Genomic DNA, 26,060 nt, shown 5'->3' with positions numbered 1-26,060 from the left:
GACTGTCTCCTGTGAGAGGGGGACCACAATGGAGCAGGGGGAACAAGTTCCAGAAGCTCCCTCCACTGAAGACAGAGAAAATGGCAGCACTGACTGCACCCCCCATTCCCTGCCCCTGCTCCACTGGGGGAGGAGGTAGAGATATCGGGAGCAGAGCTGAGCCCGGGAAGAAGGGAGGGGTGGGAGGAAGGTGTTCTCAAGATGTGGCAATGTTTCTCACTGTCCTACTCTGTTACGTGTTGTTAGTGTCTGTAATAAATGTATGTTATTTTTTTCTTCCCCTAACGAGTCTGTCTTTTGTTCATGCCCATAAAGGGTGATTTTTTCCCCATCCCAGTCCTATCTCGAACCCCAAGCCTGGCTCTCTGTCCCTTCTTATTGTCGGAAGAGAAGGGAAAGAGAGTGGCTGCGTGGTGGTTGGCTGCCGACCAGGCTCAAACCATGACACAGGCTCTGATGATGTCCCTGCACCACCATACATGGGCTTCAAAAGAGTCAAGAATGGTCAGTGCACCTATGAACAAGGCAAAATAGAGCCCAGGCACATTGCTGACTTGATTTCTGTTTCCCACAGGTAGAATGCTATTACTGTGGATGCTTACCCAGTTAACATTATGTATTCTCAATTTAAAGAAAAAGTATGCACAGCAAAATATGAAATGGGTCCACATAAACAATAGTAGTGCTGATTTAAGAAACTTTTCTTTCTTAAACTCAAAGAGTTTCCTTTACACTTAAAGAGACTTCCTATGCTTTTCCAAAGAGAACGAGCAAAATCCCAGTCTGGTAGTTAATACCTGTCAGCTGTATAAAAGCAGAATACAGTCAACACCAGACCAGGTAAAGCTGTATAGGATTTTGGGCTCTCAAAGATTATACAAGGCTCTTAAGCACTGATCTAGAAGTTTCTGAGCCTCTTCTTTTCCCCAGTCTTCTCCTCCTTTGAGCACAAGATTAAATTTCTAGCAAAACTGAAGGGTTTGGAATTGTTTTTTTCCAATAAGAAAAGATTTCATTGGAAAATTCCAGAGTAGCTTAACTCTCAGCTATTGAAGGTCAGATATTTTGGTAGTTCAAAGATTGATTTTCTCCATCATATTGTCTGTAATTAAGCTTAATCAATGACTCATACTTAAATACACCAGTGAATTGCATTTTCAAATGCTTTTTATTAATACTGTATGTTCACTAATAGATTTTCAATGACAGAGAGAACACTGCTTCTATAAGAAAACCACATTAGGCAAACAAATACATAATAAAGTAATAGTTTCCTAAACAGAGCCAAATTTGAAAACAAACTCCTTTTTCAAATTCTTCAACTCTCATATATAAGACAGCACTCAAAAAAAAAAAAAAGAAATTTCTCTCCAGAGTCCAAGAAAAACCAGAATGGAGCTTTTTCCTGATGCAGCGGAAGAAGGGGAGTCATGGCATTAGTCATCAGAGCTTCAAATTCCTTCCAAAAGCTCTGACTACATATAAGCCGCAGAAAAAGTCAGGAAACAGAGCTGGTTTTTAGACTGTGACATATTATTATTACAACATAATAATTATCATTATTTTGAGGGAGGCTTGACTTAAAGGAGGACAGAAAGGCAGCACAGGCTGTGAGACCAATAAAAATAGAGCTGAGAGGAATAGATTATATCTCACAGCTGGTTTATTGATATTGATGTTACAACAGCCAACTAGAACTCCCTCAAAATGGTCCTCCTAATATTAATGTACCACTCTAAAACACAGTACTCCAGGTAGTAACAGTGACTATAAATACCAGGCTTCAAGCCCCCCCAGTCAATTCAGAGCTCCACAACACAGTTGACTGATCTCTTCCCCAGGTGCCACTGCACATTTGCTAGGACTCAAAGTGCCACTGCAGAGGAGCTGCTGATAATCAATGGGTGAGGATGACTGAATTAATGAATGAATAAATAAAAGACATCCTTTGCTTTAAGGGTCACTGATTCATCTCATGGTCATGTATTTTTAGCAGTCATTCAAGGTTTTCTTCACTTACTTGGCAACAGGTTAGCGGGTCCTTTTTATGATCCCAGAGGACATGTGTGCCTTTAGTCCTCCAGCTTCTGACTGGAAAAATCTGCTCGACAAAGCCTTTGCCTCGGACTCCATTTCTCACGTCCTTTCTGCTGATCTGTGAAGTCTGTTCCCCTGAGCTGTTTACTACACTTAACTTTAGCTATTAACTATTAGCTATTGCAGTTTACTGCACTCAACTAACTCTCCATGTTTGGGTCCCAAGGGCAGGTAATGGGAATGAGCTGCTGACTCACTGCTCTTACTGTGCTGCTCTTAACTTTTCACAACCACTTACATGAAATCCTTGATGACATTGTTAATAAGTATTGAATCAACTTGAATTAGATTTCTCCCTAAGCTTCTGGAGAAAGTACTTGGAGAAGTGACAGCAGCTAGTTACCATATCAAAATGCACTGTATCCAAAGCTTAAAGCTTCCTTCCAGGAATTTTTCTGGCCAAAATATAATTCAATATAACTCAGTGTTATGCCGCAGACTGGATGATGGCCAGCATTAATCTATTTTACCTGGCTAGCAAAGAATGTCTCAGGAGGGGACACACTTACAAACTTGTCACTGTGGTTCTGACTGCCAGTTTCTCACATTTTTACATGAAGAAAATGGCATCTTTAACAAGGCTGATTTGAATATGATATCAGAGGTATAAGAAGCTGCTTTTCCTGTGTAGTTTCCATTGAGTTATTGGAGTTTGTTTTTAGGTATATGATCAACTCAGACATTATGAGTGCTTCAATTAGCCACCTGCATGCCTCACCAGGAAGGACAGAGCACCCACACCTCCTGTACCACATCACAGGCAGCATCATGCCAGCCTCCTGTTGTCACTATGTCACCAAGTGCCTAATTTTCATAATGACAAACAAAAAGTTCATCATCTAAACTAAAGTGGCTTGGAAACAAGACAATGCACCTTCCAGTTTCCATTTCATCCTTGGTTTGCTTAAAGAGCCCTCACACTGCCCACAGGATTATTAAGATGGCTTTCTATTCAGGGTTCACTTAATCAAATATAAGTGTTTTACATAAATTCCCATATTACTTTATAGATCATTAACTCTGCTCTCATAGTTTGGGGCAGTGACTAACGTCTTCTTGGGATTCTGCAACTCAAAACTGAAAGACACCTGGTCAGCTTCTCTGTGGAAACTGCTGGTATGTGGATGTGCTAGAGCTCATGTAAAGCTGGTACTAGAGTATGAGAGAGGTTTGAGATTTGAGCAAGCTTAAAAAGCTGAAATCTTAGACTTTTGTTTTACCAGAACTACATTCACACATGCATAAACAGTAGTTTTTTTCAAAAGCTCAGATTTTGAGCAAACAGGTTTGGCCTGCAGGAATAGCACAGGTAACAGCGCTGGAACATAACTCAAAAACTTTTAATCTTTCAAGTTTCTGTATAAGACTACAGTTTTTAAAGGGGAGGTCTCAAAAACTCCTTAACATAATCTAAAAGACATTTTTCCTTAGTGTCATATACAAGAATATGTATGTTTTAATTGGTTTAGAGGAAGTCTTAAATGAAATCATTTTATTCAGTAAATTTATCCACCATGGAAAACATTTCATGTTTTGCAAAGATATAAGCAACAATAATAGAAACCAATAGTGTCAACACTAGTATCATTGTAAATGTTATAAAAACTCTAACTCACCCGAGAAAATTCCAGCCACCGATACTGAAAACGTCTACTGAGGTTAAATAATCTTGAATAAACCATCCTCCACACCAGATAGTTGGCAAGAGTCCTGTTAAATCAGACATATTTTTATCAGACGTCTAAATGTATATGTCATACCACAAAACAATCACAGAAATATCTCTACAAGCATTTCACCTGAATGGTGGAAATTTCACCTTGAAAATTAATGAGCGATGACCAAATTGATAAATCCCTATTACACAGAAGAATCTGTATGATTGCAGCCAGTTAATATGTAATTGCACCATGATAACTATCTTCTAGGGGATATTTATAACTAGCCAGTCTCCTAGTATGTCATTTTTAGGTAATGCTTTTTTCAAAGACAATTTCATTTTCCATAGAAGTGGCAAGAACAGTATCATAATAATAGCTGCATGAAAGTTATAGCCAGAGATAAGAAAATAACTGATTTTTCTTCTGCAAATCAAAGTGAATGTTATCTCTCTTCATTAGTAGGTCACATAAATCATAACTATGAAGCAGAATAGATAACAGTCCATCCCATATATGCTATCATTATCTCATATTTGTATCCTTCATTAGAAGTTATCTATATGCTTTTAAAAGTTCTTACTACTCACAGAGTTGTTAAAGTATTACCACTCTTATTTTGCAGATAGATAATTGAAATACCAAAAAAGAGGTCTCAGTAACAAGAATCTCATAAGAATTGAGGCTGAGAGATCCAGGAAGAATTTGTTTAAAATTCTCAGGAGACTTGACATCCAATCCGCTTTTCTAAAACTTCAAGCACTCGACAGGAGTATTTATCTAGTTTAGATTGAGCTCTCTCTACTCTCTGCAGTGGCTGTACGGGGTAAAGGTGCATTGTGAAATATGCAATTCAACTTCAAACAGTCTCAAAACAAGTCCGATAATAGCCTAAATGTATCACTCTCCTCTCCTCTTCTACATGATATGTTTTTCAAGGATAGTCATTGCTCTAAAGCTATGAATATTCAAATGTTGTTTGTTCTATGCTGGGGTATATGTGATATTTTGGGCAGGTCATCGTTTTCTCCATAGGGAGGGAAGTTGCCCATTTGCATCTGAAGATGCTGTTATGGACCACCTGGTCAACTCCTCCATTTCTAAAAATCCATTTCTGCAATCTCCCGTTGCCACAGGAGTGAAGCAGCATAGCTGTCGCTAGTGTCACTCCATTAGCTCCATTCACCGATACATCCCATACTGTCCCCTCCTCTGAATCATAACAGGTTATAAACACACTTTGTGGGCGTATTTGTCTTCACAGCAGCATTTGCCTGAGCCATAACTTGAGTTTTGCTTCTAATCAAGCTCCAGTCCACCCACACAAAGCCTCCAGCTCAAGATACGTTGTTGCTGGAAGATTGCACTCTTGGTCACTCAGCTGTGGAAGTGATAAGGAGGTGAGAATGGAGAGATTTATGGCAAGCTGTAGCCACATATTGTGTATTAGTGACGGATCACACAATAACCCAGTAACTCCAGCAGTGTGCGCACATCCAGGTAGGACACTACACCAAGAGCAGATGGGTGGCTCTGCACTCTCCATGGGCTGGCTGAGACGTGCACTGGGGACCAGTCTGGTCATGCACAGCGGTCACTGGCCAAGGAAGGCAGGCGCTTTGCAGTGCCGCTGGATTTGGCTGTTCCTGCAAGCTGCTCCAGCTGAACCAAAGCTAGCCACAAACGTGCATGCCCACGTGAACCTCCACGGCAGCTGTGCATCCCTGACAGCCTGGACAAAGCCCATCAGTTAAGTCTGCACATGCCTATAGGTCAAAAATACAGTCAACTCATTTCACACAGGAAAACTTGAGGATGCAGTCTCAAGCCAGCTGTCATGTCAAAGGCTTGATACTCACTAGTCTTTGTGGCCAGTGGCAACTTCTACAGGGGAGTATAGAATTGCTGTGAATCATAAGTCCTGCCTTTTATTCTCCTCCTCATCTCTCACATTGGGCATATTCTCTCTTTTAGTATACAGGTATATTGCACACATAAATCCCCACAGTAATTGTAAAACATATCTGAAAAAGCTTTTTAGCATGAATAATGTACATTTATAACAGAGTACATGTTACAAAAGCCAAAACAGTTAGCTTTGCTTAGATGATCAAACCATTCTGAGATAATGCTTAGGGTCATTAAAAATTGATTTCAACCTATGAAATACCAGAAAGCATAGATTTCTCCCCTTAATACATTTCTGACAATGTGGAATTTACTCACTTAATGGCAACAGAAGCACCCTAAAAGTGCTCAGATCTCATTGGTTTTGTAAATGACTTGAACTCCACAAGCCTCACAACTATATCTGCCTCAGGTATTTCAGCTGAGCTAAATATCATCCATGCTACTGTAGTAACTATTCTGTGGATCTGAAACAGTATTTATGCAAGTCTTACAGACTAAAGGTTCAAAGATTTAATTTCAATCAAAAGTGTTAGCTAAAAAAAACCAAGTAAATAGACCACTATCATAAACCAGTTATGTGTACCAATTTGGTACTTAGCTGCTACCAAAAAAATCAGTTCTCCCTTATGTGTCCTTGTTCTTATCCAACGGTGTTTGTCCTTATGTTTGAGTTGGGGAACCTCTGTCAAATTGGTAGTGAATGAAAGACTGACATTTGTAATGGATGAGTCTCAAAAAGGTGACTTACTCAAAGACACTAATATCAACAGGAATTCAAAAACTTTTGTATCAGGCATAAGTAATGAAGGCAGCTGTTCCTATTTCAGGAAATATCCTACGATTAATTGAGGTTTGTTTTAATTTGGGAAGGAAAAGAAGGCTGACATGTCCTACAACCAAGCTGTCTGATGAGACTGTAATAATTCTTAATTGTAATCACACTAGAATCCACTAATACATACGATGCATAAAGCAACAGGAAGGTTTTGCTCCAAAGCCCACAGATACGTTTATTTGCTGGAAGGCGGGATTTTTGGGCAAAGGTTGAGGGGATTTGTTGTTGTTGTTTGTTTGATGGGAAGTGTTCTTTTTTTTGTTTTCAAAACAAAACAGAATCATATTTTACCTGAATATGTTTGCCTATTTTGGGAATTATTATTTTACTTTTCTGGCTAACTATACAAACTTAAAATCAATTGGTCATCTCCATTTTGTTTAAAAACCGACACTTTTTGATTATGAAATGCCTCCAGTGCATATTCTGGGGTGATTTTCATCCCAATTTCACAAATAAATTCACTGAGGATTAGAGAAGTTAACCTCTTCACATGTCAAAAATCCAACACACAAATAAAACAGAGTGATCCACTTTACTCTTTTGATGACATCAGAGCATTTGTTGTTGCAATCTTTCACAAGAGTTCAGTACATAGTCCCCTATTTTAACTTCAAAATGACTGTTACAGAAAGAAGAGTAGGCTTGCTCTTAACCGATGTGACTGTTATTGTGATACACACTCCCAAAGGAAGTGGTAGAGAGCTTGTTTGCTGGGACAGTTAAAATTATACCAGTGCTTCTGAATGTCTACTGAGGAACTCTCTACCCTTTCTGGGAATAAAGTAGCTTGTTCATGTAAAATTCTGTGAGTTTGTAATATTTTAATCAACAGACATGGTGGCAATTAAAGAGGATAGATTAATATGAGAGAGATGGAAAAATTAATTGACATTTTAAGAAAAAGATCCCCTTCACAAAGTTTGAGATCTGTTTGAAAATTGTGTTAAGAATTGAGTCACGGACCAAATTATAAGTACTGAGAAACTTCTGTCTCTATTGCTGGAGGCACTAGTTCAAGTCAAATTATTCTAGCTTCTCTCTCTAATTTTTCAGAGGCAGGCTAAGACCAGAAAGGAGATCTAGTGCCCCCATCCCTCTCTAAAGAAAACTCCTCTTGTGCTGCAGGAATTACAAAGTACTTCTCTATTAATTGTCCCATGCTGCAAAGATGGGCTAAGGTATGACAAAGGAAACTAGTTATTCATTCTGACATCTATGAGAACAGTAAAACTGCTTCCTTCAACAGCTGCAAACATGTCCAACAAGGACACAGTTTACTGTACCCTTTTTATGGCTTACATGTAAAGCGCTAGCACACGGGTATCAGGGAAGGGATATAAGGTGGTCCTAACTGGTGCCAGCACAATTTCATCTGCCATCTCACGTGGCATAGCTGTATTGGAGCTCTGCCATTATCTCATTTATACCACAGCTACATCTATGCTTTCAGCATAAACCTCCTCTTCCTGTAATAGATATAAACTCCATAAAAAATTAGTCAGTACACTAAAAAACTGAAGGAATCCCTGAAGACTTCTTATGAAGTAGGTGTGATTTACTTCAGCACTGAACGCCTGGCATGACTCAGGCTAGCTAGCCCAGGGTTGGTGAGAACTCCTGCAGGCTAGTTACTCAGCTCCTTGGACAGCCTGATACAGAGAGGCATGCTCCTGGGCTGGACTCACAGCACTGCCCTGGCTTGGGAATGGTTCAGACAGACCTGTGAACCACATCATTGCACATATTTCACACTCCACACAGTAACTAGATTATATGCAGCAGGTCTGTCAAGTAAATAACAACCTTATTCTACTAAATTCACTCTACACTCTGCCAGTGTGCTATTTTCTAGAACATTTCCATGTGAATGACTTCACAATTCAAGACTGTTCAGCAGGTTCTCCAAGGGAGTGATTTTTAATATGATGACTGTGAGACTGTATGACTTGTCACATACAATACCAAGAACTATTTCTGTAGCCACATTTAATTTTTGCTCCATTCTTCCCTCCACCTGAAACAAACTTCACAGAGTATTTTGCTAGACTACTGGGGCATGAACCGTCTTTTTGTGCTGTTTTGTATAGTACCCATGCCAGTAGGATTGTCATCTGGGAAGGGGACACATAAAGCATTGGAATAAAAGTATCATTTAGGGATAGAAGTTTTGTAACTGCAAAGAATATGAACTTGGTAAAAGCAGCTGCTTCTCCTAATGATGCTGCATCTCCTGAAATGATGAGAAGTTAATTCACGTTCTAATCACTGAAGAAAATATAAAATTTTAGAATGCTTTACTAGGAATTTGATTGGTCTATATATTTACTGTAAAAAAAACAAATTCATGTTGTTTGGATTAATTTAATCTTTAAAATATCATATGAAGAATGACAAATGATATTACCTAAAAGAAAATATCCTTGTTAAACTTTCAGAGCTCACCCTACAGGGAAATGTTAGACCTTATTGTTAGGGGTTCTCATTAAGTTGATCCCCTAATTTTCTCAGTCTGGATAACAAGGTTAATTCTGGAGCAGACTATGGCATTTTAAGTAATAAACATTATCACCTAACAGATAAACATGATTTTTGTTATCATGCAGTGACTGTTTGTAAATTTCTTAGGGTAAAACTGAACAGAAAATGTCTAAACCGTTATAAGCTACAACATACGTGGCATGAATATACTGGAAAACAGACACAGCTCACTGCTTTTGTCCACCCTCTGACCTGTGAGGATCGGGAAGCTGGTCTCGAACTTTACTGAAGACTGATGTTACCATTCTTTCTGGTCGTTACTCCAGCCTCCCTCTGCCATGACACACAGGCTGGTTTAACTCCTCTTGAATACTCAGATTTTCCCTGAATAAGACCCTAATGGAAAATGTCTCCAGGTATTTACTATGAATTTACAGAATATATTTGCATGTACGTGCACTTGTACACAGGGAATAACTAATTGTCTGTTGTCTTGCTACATGTGCATCCTCTAAACCACAACTTTATCCCTACTAACATAGCTAACTTTGAGATACAAAACATGTTCAGCCCAAACCATTTAGAAGACTTTCTTCAGTAGGTTAAAATTGGTGGCACACTAATGACATTTGTCTGAATTTTATAAAGAAAGGATGTTTGATGATCTGTAGGTAGATGAACTGGTTTTATTTTTCTTACTGTTTGATTTGTGTGGTATTTTTACAGGTACTGTGAATTAATGTAAGTATTCTGTCACTGGAGACATAGAGCAATGATGTAAGAATAATGCTTCTGAATTAGTCTTTTTTTCTGAAATGTAAATTTCATTGTGGCCATACTGTACAATTGACAAAGAATTATTTTTGGAGACAATAACCTAACAATATTTTTTTAGAAGTTCAGCAACACACCTCAGCAGAGAGCAAATTATCACAGAAATCACTTAGATGTCATCAATAAAGTTGTTTTGAAATCGGATGTCATTTTCACATATACTTTTTCATCACACTGCCCAAAGCTGTCTTGCTTCCCTGTGCAAAACACATCTATTACATTTAATCTGAGCTACATGTACTTTACAGCTATGTTCTACAGGTGTAAATGATTTCACAGGACACAAGATCCTATAAAAATAAGAGATGCTGAGTGCATCTGGAAAGAGCAGTTTTACTGCAACCTGTGTTTTCCATAAAAAAATAAAGGTGTTGAAACTGCAAATTCACCTGTTAAACACAAGTTAATATCTATATCCCCATTCAGACAAAAACTAGAGACCTGATTCCAAGAATATCTGAAGTGCTTGAACAACCCAGGAAACGCCCAGCATTTGATGTCCCCTCATAAGTGTGGGTGAAACCATCATAGGATTCTTACTTTTTTCTTTCATTTTCTAGTATCCTGAATAAATCTTTGAAGTACTGGGGAACACGGACAATCACATTTTCTGAAGGACCTATATCTTTGAGCTCAGGGTAGAGTCTGGTGTCAATCACCTTCTTGATGTATCCCAGCCAGTCAAACTGCAATGACAAAGAGAAGGCTGGTTAAAGCAGATTATGAAGACAGATGATTTATTAACTAAGTTGCACCTTTGAGGCTAATGGTTTCAAAGCTTTACTTATAAAAATTTAGAAACTATTGCATTTTGTCACTAGATGTGCTTTCACACCTCAGTAAAGTCATAACTGTATTTAAAAGAACATATACTGTAATTGATTACACACATTCCTAATGTTATTCCTTTAACATCCTGCTTTGCGCACTAAAGACAGTTTTAATTATATAGATCAGATGTTAAAAGAATGATTTTGCAATTATCCCCAACCAACCTGTGGAATCATGGCACTAAGCTCCGATATGTTCATTTTATTGTACATCACCTCACTTGTTCGATTTTCATATGGAATCATGATCTGGAAAAAAAAAAAAAAAAAAAACACAACAAAAACAACAACAACAAACGAAACAAAACAAACAAACAAAAAAAACATATCAAAACAAGGATTATCACACAGGGACCTGCTCTTACATCATTGCTGTCCACCATAATTCCAGTGCAGAAATATCTCACCACCTGTTTTCCAAGCATTCATGGTATTAACTTCCCTTCCTGAGGATGGCATTTAACTAGGAGATATGGAGCACAGTTCATTGTCAATTTAACTCGTTACTGGGGAATTTAATGAGCTACATGTCTTCTTTGAACACATTAGACCAACTTTAGCTCTGATTATACTAAGGAAATGCATGTTGATTCTTAAGAGATAAAAGCAGACCTAGACCATTAATACTTATTCATCTCTCCATGTCAGGTAGTAGCCAACTCGAAACTATATGGTTTAAAAGGTCAAATCTGAGATAGGTATGATGGAAGCATATCTCTACTCTTGGATTTGAACATGTTCTTGCTATGGTCTGACTCCATGTGAGGGAAGATCCAGATACAAACAAGTTTCTCCTCATTTTACCCCACTATCCCGATTTCCATAATAGGAAACAGGCATATAGGCCAGATGTGAATTAAAGCATTCTTCAACCAGGCCTCTCATCTGAGTGACCAGAGGAGCCAGACCTCAGGATCATCTGTAGTGTCAAAGTCCAAGGACATGGCAAAAGAAATACTAAATATAATGCAAGTCCTTTTATAACTGACAAGAGACACTCAGGTTCCAAGATGGCAGTATGGTTCATAATAGAAAAGCAAACTAAGTAAAAAACATAGCTCAAAATTTGATCAGTGTTCAAGAGAAACAATAATTCTCAATGGCAATTCCAGCCCCACTCTAAGGTAAATCCTACACAACAGGCTGTGCACTGTGCAGTTTAAAGAGGACAGAGGTTGATGCCAGACAAACCAGACAGCTGGCAGTTCTCCAACCAAAATTCTCCAGTAAGTGTCTGCGGTTTTACTGTTGCTCAAGCCACACAGCAAAAAAATTACTTTCTCCCTTTCTGCAAATTTAATTTATCTGACAAATTTTTAAACTCTTCTTGAACCCATTTGCTCCCTTCCTCTCAAAACATTCCCCCTTCCTCCAGTAATTCAAAACTAATTGAAATCTTCCTTGTACACAATAAGCTCTCGAAGGATGCCACTCCTTCCTTTATCCAAAGTATCCTCCCTTTATTCTTGCTGTCTCTTTCTGAGCACACAATTTCTGCATTATATACATTCACTTAAAATAAATGCAGAGAAACACAGGACACACTAAAAGCCTAAATACCAAACAGGGCTATCTCCTTTGAAATCACTGTAAGATGTTTATATAAATCATTGTGTTTTTTATGGATTATGCAACTGTCCATGTCCCTGGACTCATGCCTAATATCTGGATATATTTTAGGAGGATTGTTCACACTAAAGGGAAATTAGGTAACCATGAGCAAGTATGGCTTGTTGCATAATGGTATGCATTACTGATCCTGAGGGCTGCTACATGATCCATGTCATCTTATATGGTAAATTCACCTATATGCACTGTGGATAAAAGCTCTTTAAGACATTCATTAAGTAAAGCATTAGAGCTACCAGTGGTAGCAATTCATCTTCCTATCACATCACCAATAAAGAGAAAAAACATGTTCTGTTTTTCAAGCCTATTAGGTTACAATGACATATGTGCTCATTAGTCCATCCAGACGAGGTAATTGAAGTTGAATATTTGGCTTGATTTGGAGGTTTGACAAAATTTCATCTCTTTCAGCAGAAAGATAGAAACTCTGATTTACTACTATTGTGGATGGCCCTCAATTCTGCACACACACACCGTTAAGAAGAATCACTCCCTTTCCTTCTGTAGACTGCAACAGAATCCAAGGAAAAGTCATCTGCTGCATCACCTGTCCTGTGCAACAGGCTTCTCTATTAACAGGAGGCCCAGCATTTCACAGGAGATAGATTCTTTCCTTGGTGATATGAAGAAATACTCAGCTCAGCTTTTCAGTTCCACAAATCAGGGTCAAGTTTGTAGCCCTAAATTTTGCTCATTTCCCAACATTGAGACTAACTCTTATCTCTAGATTTAGAGGTGGAAATGATAGTGGACTTGCAGCTCCCAGGAGAGGGATTCCTGCACTAGCCTTACTGAAACAGGGATACGGGGAAGCAGAAATGCTCCTTCAGCCTGAAACAGTCCTAATGCATAAATTAAACTCCCCAAGGTGATAAAAACGTCACCAAGTAAATCGGTCAGAACCAAGTGCCAGATTTAAATCTGCTTATCTTTACTAAATTCAGTTGGTCCCCTAAATTAAAACTGATGAAGTTTCTCATCCCCTGTTGTTGTGGAGAACAACTGGTCTTACTATTAAAGACCGAGACAAAGAAGGCATTAAGTATCTCAGCCTTTTCCTCACCCTTTATTACTGTTTCTCCCCGCATCCAATAAAGGATGAAGAATCTCCTTAGTCCTCCTTTTTTTGCTAATGTATTTATAGAAACATTTTGTATTGTCTCTTGGGCTTTGGCACTGTGGTAGAATTTTGGGGGGATCAGGGTCATGCACTGATCCTATAGGGTTTGGACAATCCAGGCTGGGTCTCTGAGCAAAAAACTGCCACGTGGTAATCCTGCCCTTGAGGTCACCTGGAAGGGCAAGAATGAGGAAGTCAAGCTAGTGCTTCCTTCCTGTTTGAATGCCCGGATGCACTAACCACAAAGTAGATTTAGTTTGTACACGTGTACTAACGATGCAGACCTATCACAGCACTTCCGGGGGCATGATAAGTGCCTTTAGCCAATAGATTGTAAAGCATAGAGTGCACGACCATCTGGCTCTGTATATCTTGGGGCTATTTGGGTAAATAAATGAGAACGACTTTCATCGCATCGGTGTGAGGTCTTTACTCCGGTCTCGCCCTCCATACGAGGTCCCTTCTACATGGCACTTCTAATTTTCTCCCTGCATAACCTCACAACATCCTTGTAGTCCTCCTGAGTGGTCTGCCCCTTCTTCCAAGTGTAATAAGCTCTCCTTTTTCTCCTAAGTTCCAGCCAAAGCTCTCTGTTCAGCCAGGCCAGTCTTCTTTCCCACCAGCTCATCTTTCAGCACGTGGGGATGGCCTGTTCCTGCATATTTAAGATTTCCTTCTTGAAGAATGTCCAGCCTTCCTCAACTCCTTTGACCTTCAGGACTGCCTCTCAAGAGGCTCTGTCAACCAGGCCCCTAAACAAGCCAGTCTGCCCTACAGAATTCCGATGTAGCAGTTCTGCTAATCCCTGTCCTTGCTTCTCTGAGAATTGAAAACTTTATAATTTCATGACTCCAACCATCACCTGCAAGCCCTTCTCTGTTCACAAACAGGTCCAGAGGGGTGCCTTCTCTAGTTGGCTCCCTCACCAATTGTGTCAGGAAATTGTCTTCCAGGTCTCCAGGAACCTCCTAGACTGTTTCCTCTCCACTGTATTGTATTTCCAGCAGACATCTGGTAAATTGAAGTCCCCCAAGAGAACAAGTGCTAGTAGCTTTGAGACTTCTCCCAGATGCTTATAAAAAGTTTCATTTGCCTTGTTGGGTGGTCTATAACAGACTCTCACCATGATATCTGCCTTGTTGGCCTTCCCTGATTCTCACCCATAAACACTCAACCCTACTGTCACCATCATCAAGCTCTAGACAGTCAACACTCACTAACTTACAGGGTTACCCCACCACATTTCCTTCCTTGCCTATCCTTTCTGAGGAGTTTATAGTCATCCATTGCAGCACTCCAGTTGTGTGAGTCATTGCATCATGTTCCTGCGATTGCAACTATATCATAGTTTTCCAGCTGCACACTGACTTCTAGTGCACTGGTGTAGATGCACTTCAGTAGGGCTATCGATACCAGCACCATTTTGTGGGAAGAAGACCTAATTCGTACATGACCGTTCTCATGTGCTTCCATGGTTTCTAACACATCAATAACCCCTGCATCTTGGCTGCTGCATCGATTTCCATCTCCTGCTTCCATTGATGGCAGACCAAAGGACCTCACTAGCACACTGTCCCTGAAATATTGGCATCCTGCCCATAGGCTTATCTCTAGCAAGCCTGGTTGACATATTAACAGTTTAAAGGACCAGGAGTATTTGGATAAAGTTTATTCCCCCTGAGAATAAAATAATCAGTTTAACAATTAAACAATGGAGAAATATTGTTCATCTTTTCTTCATCAGGATCTGCTCCTTTCCTTCTACTTCAAAAAAAAAATGCTACTGCTAAGGCTGTTGATATAATGGCTTTCCATTTTGAAAAAGGATTACCCTTTTTTTTTTTTTTTTTGTAAAAGTTAGCTTCAATCCTGAATGAGATTACAAACCTCAGCTATTTTGACTTCCAATCTTAGAACCGACTTCATGTCAGATTCAGCTCGTGAAGCATTTGCACCCAGAAGCACCGCTGTATCAACCATGAACTGCAAAAAGGCATCTCGGTACTGTAAAGAAACAAAAAGAGTGAAATGACCACTGGATTTTCTCTTGAGCACAGCTGTAACAGTAGACCAGAAATGCCCAGCTACAGCAAGGAGTATAATATTTTATATTTTCATTCCCTAACAACCAAAGTTGTGCATTCCTTACCTTGAATGACTGCTGTCATCAGGGAAAAAAGGAGAAATAACACTGTAAATATACTGTGCGTGACAGAGAGAGATACCTGTTGTGGTTCACAAAGTATAAATCTCAGGAAATGAAAATGACACTTCTGTATTAGATTGACAACCCTTAGAGCTCTTACAATGGCATTAGACAATGTGTATGAGTGTACACCAATATTTTATGCCAACTCATACACTAATCAGTGTAGGATTGAAGAAGTACTTGTATACAAGTGCAAGCTTAGTGGCTCAGAAGATAGGGATAAAGGGATGCTCCACTGAGCTTTCTCCTCTATTCCTGCCACAGCACTGCAAGACACGTACCTGCTACAGTGCTCTGCTCTGCTCTCCCCAGGCTATTCTAATAAACCACATTTTAGTCTCAGTGCATATACACAAAAGTTAGCAAAATGCACTGCATGTAATGATACTGTAGTGATTTTTGTGTTACCTCCCCCCTAGCATAATCTTTCAGAGATTTTTGAAGTGATCACATTGCTTCTCATCAACTCCTACCAGCCCACAGTCCAACAAAAGCAAAAATATATCTCAATGCATTTCCACCTTTAATCTTTTAGTAGATACAATTCTTTGTATCCTGGCATCCTCTAGTCTGATAGATATGACTAAAAACATACTAACCTCTCAGAGAACTCAAAACAGAAGCAAAACTATCAAAACTGAATCAGTAGCAATGACTTTTCCCTCATGACAACCCAAGGGGTTGTTTTCTTTGACCTTTGGGCCACATGTGCCAAATACTGCCCACAGGCCTTCATCAAGTGACGAGGAAAAAGGTGCTGCCATTATTAAATATTGATACATTAAAGCCTTTGATAAACATCATTTATTCACAACTGCTGTCCACAGAAAAGCAGCAAGAAACTAAGCTGTAGCAGAGAAATAATAAAGCTGGGGGGAAAGAGGAAATGAATACTTGAAATCTGTTGAGGAACTCTTGTTCCTTTCATTTATTGAATTGAGGTTAACTTGATGATAATAACCTGCAGAGGCTCTTGAAATGCACTCAGCCTTCTGGCCTAATTGAGCCCAAGAGGCAGGTCCAAAGGGCAGCTCACCGAGGCAACCTGAAGACATGACAGCTTCTGGGCTCAACTTCATTGAGATGTTCTCGAGCTTCTGGGCACTTTGTTCATTATCTAGGAACTCCTGGGTCCCCCTCGAGGAACATGAGGGCTCCTTCTGCCACCAGGTCAGGTAAAAGCTAAGGTGAGAGCAGCTCCAGAAGCTGCTAACTCTGGCAGCTGTTCTTGATTGAAGAGAGACCAAGCATTTCTTCCAGCTGACGCCTCATTAGGGAGGGTCGAGCGCCCTTTGAGACCATGCTAGACAGGGGCCTACATAAGAGTCAGGCCCAGAGCACAGCTCCCAGAGGCTGTCAACAGATGCAGCAGCTCACAAAGGAAGGGCCAGCAAACTTTGTCTGTCATACCGATCCATAGATATGGTGGTCACGTGCCGCAGGACATGATCCCCAGGCACCGCTGATGTAACTGGCTCTTTATTATTGGACCCTTGGACCCAAATGGTGTTTCATAGGACTAATGCAGATCTGAAAGTCACAGACTGCAGGGAGTATCTAAGGCCTCTCACTAAGTCTGGAGCACATGGTCTTCTAGCATACAGGAGGTGTGCAGTTGCTGAGGAGCTGCTCTGCCAAGTGAAAGAGCTGTGAGAGGTCAGCAGATCACACAGCCTCAGAGTAGATGAAGAAGATCAACCAGACACCTCCCCTGAGACCCTGCAGCTTCAAAAGCCTGGACCTTCAGCTGCAGCAGAAGAACAGGAGGAGCCCGTGCCTATGAAGCTGGAAAGTGGAAACTCCCATCACAATGAGGTCTGGAACTCCACTGCTCTTGTAGCTGATGAGGACGCAGGAGCACTATCAGTTGGAGCACTGTGGCTGAGCCTGAGCCCCTCAGGACCTCTAGAAGGAAGAAGCAAGTGACAGTGGCAAGAGACTCACTACTGCAGGGGATGGAGGCCCTCATCTGTCAAGCTGATTTGTCATCTTGGGAGGTTCGGTGTTTGCCTGGGGTCTCACATTCAGGATGTTGTGAAGAGGCTACCAAGGCTTACCCAGCCCTCTGGCTACAAATCCCTGCTGCTTTTCCTTACAGGTACCAATGTTATTACCAGGAGTGACTTGTATCGAGTATCAAGCATGACTACAGGCCTATAGGGACAAAGGTCAAGGGTATGGAACCCAGGTGGTGTTAATGATCCTGCTGGTGAGGGACAACGGCCTGAGGAGGACATGATGGATCTTGCAGGTTAATATCTGGTTGCACAGCTAGAATCAACAGCAGAGATTTTCCAACAACTGCTTGGAAGAGACAGATCCATTTAACTAAACAAGGCAACAGTATTTTTGCCAACAGTCTGGCAAATGTGGTAAGGAGAACTTTAAACTAGAAATGAGGGTGGAAGTGATTCCTCAAGAAACAACTAAGGAAGGTGTGGATAGGGGAGGCAAGCCAAGGACCCGGGGTGGTGGGAAAAGAAGGTACATAACAATCAGCAAAGCTGAAATGGAACACCTTTGAGGGTAGGTATGTAAAGAAGGAAGTGCTTGCAGGACAGCCTTATAAGGGAAGCTCTTAAGGCCATGCTGAAGAATCAGCATGACTGGATATCCCCTGGAAATACCTTTACACTAATGCGCACAGCTTGGGGAACAAACAGGAGGAGTTAGAAGTCTGTGTAGAGTTACAAGGCTATGACCTCACTGGGACCACAGAAACATGGTGGGATAACTTGCACAACTGGAGTGCTGCAATGGATTGACATGGGATTTTTAGGAAGGACAGGCTGGGAAGGCGAGGAGGGCTTGTTGTCCTTTATGTGAGAGATTAGTGCAAATGCATGAAGCTCCACCTGCGCTCTTCCAAGCTCAAGAAAGGTCCATTCTGACAAGTTAGAAATTCAGCAAAGGTGGTAGGAGGCCTGCATGGGTATACAAGGAGCTCCTAACTAAATTCAGACATAAGAAGGAAGTGTATAAGAGGTAGAAGCACAGACAGGTGATCCAAGAGTAAAGAGTTGCTAACAAATCTTTCAGGGATATGGTTAGGAAAGCCAAGGCCAACCTGAAATTGAATCTGACACGGGATGTGAAGAACAAAAGAAAAGACTCTACAAATACATAACAGCAAAAGGAAGACTAGGGAGAACATGGATCTGCTGCTAAATGGAACAGGATGACAAATGATACTGAAAAGGCCAAGACAGTCAATGCCAACTTTGCTCCAGTCTTTATTGGTAAGACTGACCCACAGGAATCTCAGGCCCCTGAGATCAGAGGGGAAGTCTGGAGCAAGAAGGGCCTATCCACAGTGGAAGAGAACCAGATTAGGGAGTAAACTGGACATAAGTAAAGCCAGGGGTTCTGATATGTTGCACTCATGAGTGCTGATGGAGCTGACTGATACTGCTGCAGGTCCACTCTGGGTAATATTTGGAAGGTCATAGCTACTGGGAGAGGTTCCTAAAAGCTGGAAGAGACCAAGTATCACCCCTATCTTCAAGGAATGCAAGAAGAAAAATCCAGGGAACGACAAGCTGGTCAGCCTCATATCAATCCCTGGAAAGGTGATGGAGAAAATCCTCCCAGAAACTATTTCCAAACACAGGAAGGAACAGGTGATCAGGAGTAGTGAGCATGGATTTATGAACAGGAAATCATACTTAACCAGCCTGATAACCTTCTACTATTACACTAATATCTTGGTGGATGAGTGGAGAGCAGTTGTGGTTGTTCACCAAGTTGAAAAAGTACAAGTTGGAGAAGTGAGATGGATTGAAAATGAGCTGTTGACCAGGTCCATAGGGTTATGATCAGCAGCACAAAGTTCAGTGGGAGGACAGTCACTAGTAGGATACTCCAGAGCTCAACACTGCAAGAGCACAGGGGTTGGACAAGATGAACCAGAGGCCCCTCCAAGAGGGAAGAAAAGCAGGAGGGACCCCAAATCTTACAAAAATCTTAATCTGAGAAACTTTGCAAGAGTGTTTGTGGTAGTGGTGCTTGTAGTGGTGGTGTTTTCTGATAGAAGATATCCCGAAAAATCCAAATCCAAAAAACCCACAACCTCAAGAGCAATGATGAAAAAAACTGAGGGGAAAAATGGTCACTGATTTCCAGTTAATAATACTCACAGATTTGGCTTCTGTGGTGTTTTCTAGGTAATCCTCTTGAGATGCCAGAGAGAGGCTTGCTTGGTCAAGCTGTTAAAAATAATAAAAATCAGCATTTAATAGGTAAATTCATCAGAATTCAAAGGTAGCCCTATAAGGAACCTTGGAAGAGTTTGTGTTTTTCTGGTAATTATGGTAGATGTGTGTAAATATCTAATACATAATACACCCCATGACCCTGAGTTCCACAGGATTTCATAACAACAGAAAAATGCTATACTGTTATGACAGACATTAGCTGCTGTATATCTGGAAAGCATCGCTAGCCTTCTTTGACTGAAATTGAGCTTAAACTTTTGAGCTTCACCTTAGATCAACACTGAGTGCTGTATTTGGCTTTCTGAACAGATATACTGAAACAGCTGGATACCAGCTGCAGAAATGATTGCATGCATGCACGGGAAACTGTTATGCTTCCCCAGTACACCAGCTAAAGATGTCTAGTAGGTCCAGGTGGATCTTTGACTTTCACTTATCTTTTTGTTCTAAACATGGATCAAATTTGCTGGTCTACAGTCAACCTAATATTGGAATAAGGTAATTTCTAAACCAGTCCTGAAAGTTCACTGAGATCTGAATTTAGTCTTTTGAGTGAAATGACTACATGGGAGTATTTATACACTGCTACAAGTTCCTAACCAAGCAAAACTCACAGCGCAGCATATATATTAAAAGTACTACTAGAAACTGAGATTTTCCAAAATGCTTCAAGGCAATCAGGTTAGGTTAGGATATGGAAGCCGAAGCTGAAAATATAATTCAGCTGGCTTCCAAACTCTGAATAATATACTGACTGCAGCAGAAACAACAGTTTTGATGTTCTTAAGTTATTATTTTTATGCTGGGGTTTTCCGTTTTTTTGTTTTGGTTTGTCTTTTTTAAGGATAAGTCTAGTGAAGAGACATTATATTTATTCATACAATTTCACGTCTTTTTTAATCTAAAACCTACACTGTTTATATTTCACATTTTCTACATTTATAAAAATGACCTAAATAAATACAACTTAGAATCTGAAATGAATGAATAAATGTCATCTTTTCCTCTACTGGTTGATGCTCTTGACCTTTAAAATAGACCATAAACAGATAAAAAAGTTGTCCACTAAAAGGAGAGTATCTCTTATGCTCAGTGCAATTCTGATTCTTTGAAAAACAGTATCACCTTCTTTTTGCAGCTTATTGAAGTAAAAAGAATATACTCTTATGCTTTGCATATGTGTGTCCTGGTAATAGTTAACATCAGATGGTTTGGTCTATTTCAGTTATGTGACTGCTACATTAAATGCTCATCCAAATTTCCCTGGCTTAAGAATTAGATTTGACAACTCATTGAAATCAAGAAAGCACAAATATGAGAAATAAACAAAAATGTTAACCAACTTCTTCAGCCCTCAAGAACAAAAGATCATGTTGAATACTGAACAAAGTTTTATTTGGAGTTTCTACTTCTTTTCTGATCCATTCATGATTTTGCAATGATGAACAAAAAGAATTTTGCAATAGAGCCATTTTCACAAGCAGATTGAAATACTCCATGGTACATCTACACCCCTGGGAACCTGTTAAAACATGGACAAAGTAGAATACTGGCTGATGCATTCTGCAGACCAAGTTCTTAAACAAATTAACAACAACAGAATACAGTATGGAATAATATGTTGTTCATAGCATATGGTGCTTCAGTTATTTAGATACCTAATTCTTAGGTGGCACTAAACATACTGAGTGAAGATACTGCTAGGTATAATTCATTTCCAAGAGAACAACAATAAGGATATAACCACACAGCCCTTTGCTAACAGGTGACTTGGACTGAAATATTATGACAGGAGATACCTAAATATCTCTCCTGATTCTACTGTTTCAGTTCTTTTAAACAAATCTCCAGCTGAAGCAATCCTGACAGGATCTGAACAGCAACTTAGCAGAATGACATCTTTAATACAGTGAACTGTTGATATGCTGTTGACTTGACTATTCAGGAAAATGTCCTAGAGATGGGGAAAAGTTGCCCTTCAATTTCATACAGGTTAAGTGCCTCAGTCAAAAGACATTTTAAAGAACTGACTCAGAATTGACATCCACTCCAGTACCACCGCAGTTAACTGTTGTTTGATCCCCAGAAACGGTGTATTCTTAGCTACATTCCTACAGCTAGCCAAGATGCTAGCATCAGGACCATAGATTCTACTTTTTCTGTAATGAATGGCATCATAACTTTCTTCTTTGTCCCTTCTCTTTTGTCTTCATAAAGTTCTTTCTTGTAGTAGTGGAGAGCTGTTCTACTCTGGCTACTCAACTCTACTTCTTAAACAACAATGCATTTGGCCCAGACTCTCAGTCTTGCTGTGGTAACGTCTCTCAGTAATATAATTCTCTCTGGAGTTTTCTCAGACTACAGTGTGGGAACATTTCTTGGGTCTTTTTCTCACTAATCTAAACTGTTGTGTAAAGCCATGCACTGTTAACAAACTGGTAATGCTTTGGACTAAAAGCAACAGCATTTCAGTAAAAAGGTAAATTCTGTATTTCAGGTTTGGAAGTGTTTGGGATACATCCGTGTTGTAAGGTGCTGTATAAGTACAAGATAAAGTGTTTCCATCTCAAGAAAAATAGCTCAAGTTCAAAATATCTGCCACTGATGCAACATTCTTCATCTTCACAGACAAAAAACATTCTTCATTCAACTGATGAGTCATAAGCAGCACCCAGAACATCCTCAGGACTAGATATCCACCTCGCTCATTTTCCTACAAATAGACCCTGGACATTGGTCCACTGAGAACATATTTTACCTTGGTTTGCAATTTGAAAGGAGAAAATATCCTGCACAGAAATATTTTTTCAATAGAATGTGGTTCCTAGTGGCTTCTACATTCCATAAATTGGCACTTATGCACATCTGTAAGTCAGTAGATAATAGCAACAATCAAGTATAAAGATTTGGCATGTAAACATGTTTTTAAAAGAATTAGATCACAAAATACCATGCAAAGTAACCCATTAGATATGCTATATTGTACCTTCAGGATATACCGATTGGAGATTTTGTCATCAGCAGCCACATATAAACGGATGAAGACAGAGTTGCTGTATTGACCACGAAGAGTTGCCAAGGCTTGGACTAAGCTAAACCTCCTTTCTGACCACAGCCCTTCAGGTCCAATGTTGGATTCCAGCACAGGCCAGCGGAAAGGTGAGTGCCTCAGTATACTTAACAGGGGTTTCACGTCGGCTTTTTCAATTTTATCTGAAATGTCAAAATGTGACAGCAATTACATTCCAGACAATTCAAATCCAGCAGAAGCCACATGAGACACAAAGATTTATTGGAACTGATCAATTTCTAGGCAACACAAAACACAGTAGCTGAAACCCAAAGCCTCTGCTCTGCCTTTGAGCACAGAAACATGGGAATCCAACCTAGTTATCTGCATCAAGAATAAGTGAGGCAAATCAGTGCCTTTCAAAAAAGGCAAAGGGTTGGAATTAAGTCAATTAAAAAAACATTCCTTGCTTAAGAACTAACATAGAAGCTTCACAGTTTCTGAGGACAGGTTATTGTACATAACGAAAGCTAGAGGAGTAAGCATCTCAGCACCGAGGCTACAGGAGAGGCCAATCTCAATTGCTGACACTCAGTCTCAGGACGTGCTGGCAGAAAACCGTGTATGAAATAAAGTCTGAAAGAGTCAGAAAGACAAAGGGCACTTTGAAGGACAAAGTACTCTCCCTCTCAACTCATCTTTCACCTGTACAGATACATAAAGGTGGTGATGTGTCCCAACCTAGTGTACGTCACCTTACAGCAAAGTTTACAAGCTCAGGAAAAGCAATTCGCACATGTGGCTATAGGACTCCCTGTCCAAACTTGATTGACATGCAGATAACTTGAAGCTAAAGAGTCCAGGGCTGTATATACTCAGCCCTTTGGAAGTGTTTTGATTAAATGGATTTAGATAAAGTTAGAAGGTGCTGAGCAACAGGCTCTTAAAAAGTGTCAGTATGAGAATTTCATCAGAGGGCTCCTCTGATTTACCAGGCACTACCCCCACACCCTTGGGGCATGATTTTGGCATCAGCTTGCACAGGTAAATATCCCTTCATAGTTCCCTGACAAGAGGTTTCTGTAAAACTGACTTGTGCCTTGGTGTACCTTAGTCTTGATAGCCAGCTTCAGAAATGTATTGAAGACCCTCTGCATCCAGTTGAATCCAACCAAATCAGCAAAATCTGTGCATCTGCAGAATGCTTCACCGATCTCAGCATAGACCAAAAAGCCTGCTTTTATAAACACAGGTAATGCATATGTGTCCCTCTCAAATCAGGCCACTTACTCTCATTCATGCAGGATGCATAAAGGATCTTGGCCTTCTGTACAGCTTCACTGTCTCGTCTTTTGCTGATGGGTTTCTCAAGCAATGCTGAAAAAACAAATGAAATATTTTTTAATACATTGGAAAATGCAGGAACTGTCTGTTTGCCTGTCTCAGCATTTGCTTTAATCATAGCATTTGTCTAATTGAGGGTGAGCTTCCACATATATTTTCATAAGCGGTAACACAGACATAATTGCACTTTTTTCAATTCCCAACAGGGAAGGATTTTTTATTTATATATTCTTAAGAGGATTGATTTAAAGCTAGCTGACAGACAATGCTTATTATTCATCTTCACAAACAGCCACCCTCCGCAAACTGAAGGGACAGGAACCTTGGGGCGAGGATGGGAACCATCATACAGGGCAGGGAGTCAGGAATTCTTTCAAGTAGCTCAGCCTCTGGTGCTGATACACTGTGAAACAGGGGTCTAACGAAGAAGGTGACAGGATCCGAGGAGCAAGACCTCTGGCATTCACTTTTCCCAGCTCTGCTGCTGCTGAAAGAAAGCAGCAGAGAACTGCCCTGTTGTCTGTCAAATGCACACAACCTCAGACTTTTAAATGACGCAGAAGGCCAAGTGTCCAACTACTATTTGAGAAGCTGCACTATATAGCTCCCTCACACTATAGGTGTCAACTTCCTTGGTGCTTGAATGCCAGACTAGCTTTTCTAAGCTGTCATCTCTCTACGTTCCTTGCACACCTCACATTATGTTATGGAAGTGAAATAACATGAAAAGTGCATCTGAATCTCAGCAGTGCACTCTCAGCTGCCTTGAGCCATTTTATCCAAGTTGTAAATCAGCCATGGTACAGCTGCAGATACACATACTACAGCTAAATGTAGAGGCAGCTTAACTTCAGTGAGAACTATCAGATCAGGTGCAGCATAGCATGAGCACTTCAGTGGCCAAGAGAAGTAGGGTAGTACTTAACCACAGCACAGGAACAGGACTAGCAAACCCTGTTGGACCTCACCTCGTTTTGTAAGACCCAGACAGGTCCTATGCAACATTACTTTATTGTGACTGGGACCACTGGAGAGAGTGGCTTTGTTGCAAATATCCCAAGTTTCTCCTGTTGTATCCTCAGCCAGAGATAAAAAGCCTTGAAAAATACAAGAGTGCTTTCTCTACACGGTATTCCCCAGTGCTCCGGGTTTCACAAGAGCAAAGGCACAGTGCAGATCAGCCCTGCATAGTGCTGTGCCTGAGTTAAGAATCATGCCCCACACAAAAGGGGGAACAAAGTGCAACTCAAGGGTCCCAGTGGCCTGCCAAATCAGAGAGCCACTGGGACTTCATAACACCAACCATGGCAAAACCGACCCGCTTCCACAGGGAGCTTGATCAGGTCTCAATGCAGCATCAGTCTTCTCTGCCAGTGCTGGCTGGGGTGATGCAGAGTACTGAAGAGGTGGTGGTGGTGCCATCCAAAAGCAGTACCCTCCCGCAAATGGGCAGCAGCTGCCCACTCCCCAGCCCCTGCCCTTTCCAGCAGCTCGCCAGAGTCCTCTCTCCAGTGTCACCTCTCGTGGGATGCAAAAGTCCAGCTGGGTGGTACCACTAGATCCCGTAGCTGACAACGGTCTGCATTTGCGCTGCTCCACTCAGTATCAGGAGCCCACTCCTAGAGGTAGGATTTGAAGGCACTTATTTCCCAGGATTTCCCTAGCAACTTGAAGAACCTGCCATGCCACACCTATCAGGTATTCCCCACCTGTTCTCATGTCAGCACACAGGGGACCATACTGCTGACCTCAAAGTGTTTATTAGTCTAAGAATACCCTAGTGATGAGCAAATGCCACTTGTTCTCTCCAATCCGTTTTCTCCTTAAAAAAAAAAAAAAAAAACAAAAAACCAAAAAAAAAATAAAACAAAACAAAATAAAACGAACC

The 26,060-nt window shown here is 40.5% G+C and overlaps 1 protein-coding gene across 1 annotated transcript in view; it reads right to left on the bottom strand.

The window, feature by feature from the left end:
• PHEX (phosphate regulating endopeptidase homolog X-linked) overlaps positions 1-26,060 on the bottom strand; it is a 103,035-nt gene that overhangs the window by 59,478 nt on the left and 17,497 nt on the right. The window contains exons 3-9 of the mRNA XM_033010027.2: positions 24,119-24,205; positions 22,805-23,031; positions 19,741-19,809; positions 15,283-15,399; positions 10,812-10,895; positions 10,357-10,502; positions 3,714-3,807 (exon numbers count right to left, since the gene is read on the bottom strand). Coding sequence (XP_032865918.1) covers positions 3,714-3,807; positions 10,357-10,502; positions 10,812-10,895; positions 15,283-15,399; positions 19,741-19,809; positions 22,805-23,031; positions 24,119-24,205 — 824 coding nt within the window. The remainder of the gene's footprint in view (positions 1-3,713; positions 3,808-10,356; positions 10,503-10,811; positions 10,896-15,282; positions 15,400-19,740; positions 19,810-22,804; positions 23,032-24,118; positions 24,206-26,060) is intronic.

This window comes from Tyto alba, unplaced genomic scaffold, assembly GCF_018691265.1.
Source record: "Tyto alba isolate M040663 unplaced genomic scaffold, T.alba_DEE_v4.0 Super-Scaffold_14, whole genome shotgun sequence".
Taxonomy (NCBI): Eukaryota; Metazoa; Chordata; class Aves; order Strigiformes; family Tytonidae; genus Tyto; species Tyto alba.
The sequence above is the reverse complement of the archived record's forward strand: the minus strand, read 5'-3'. Positions and strand labels throughout refer to the sequence as shown.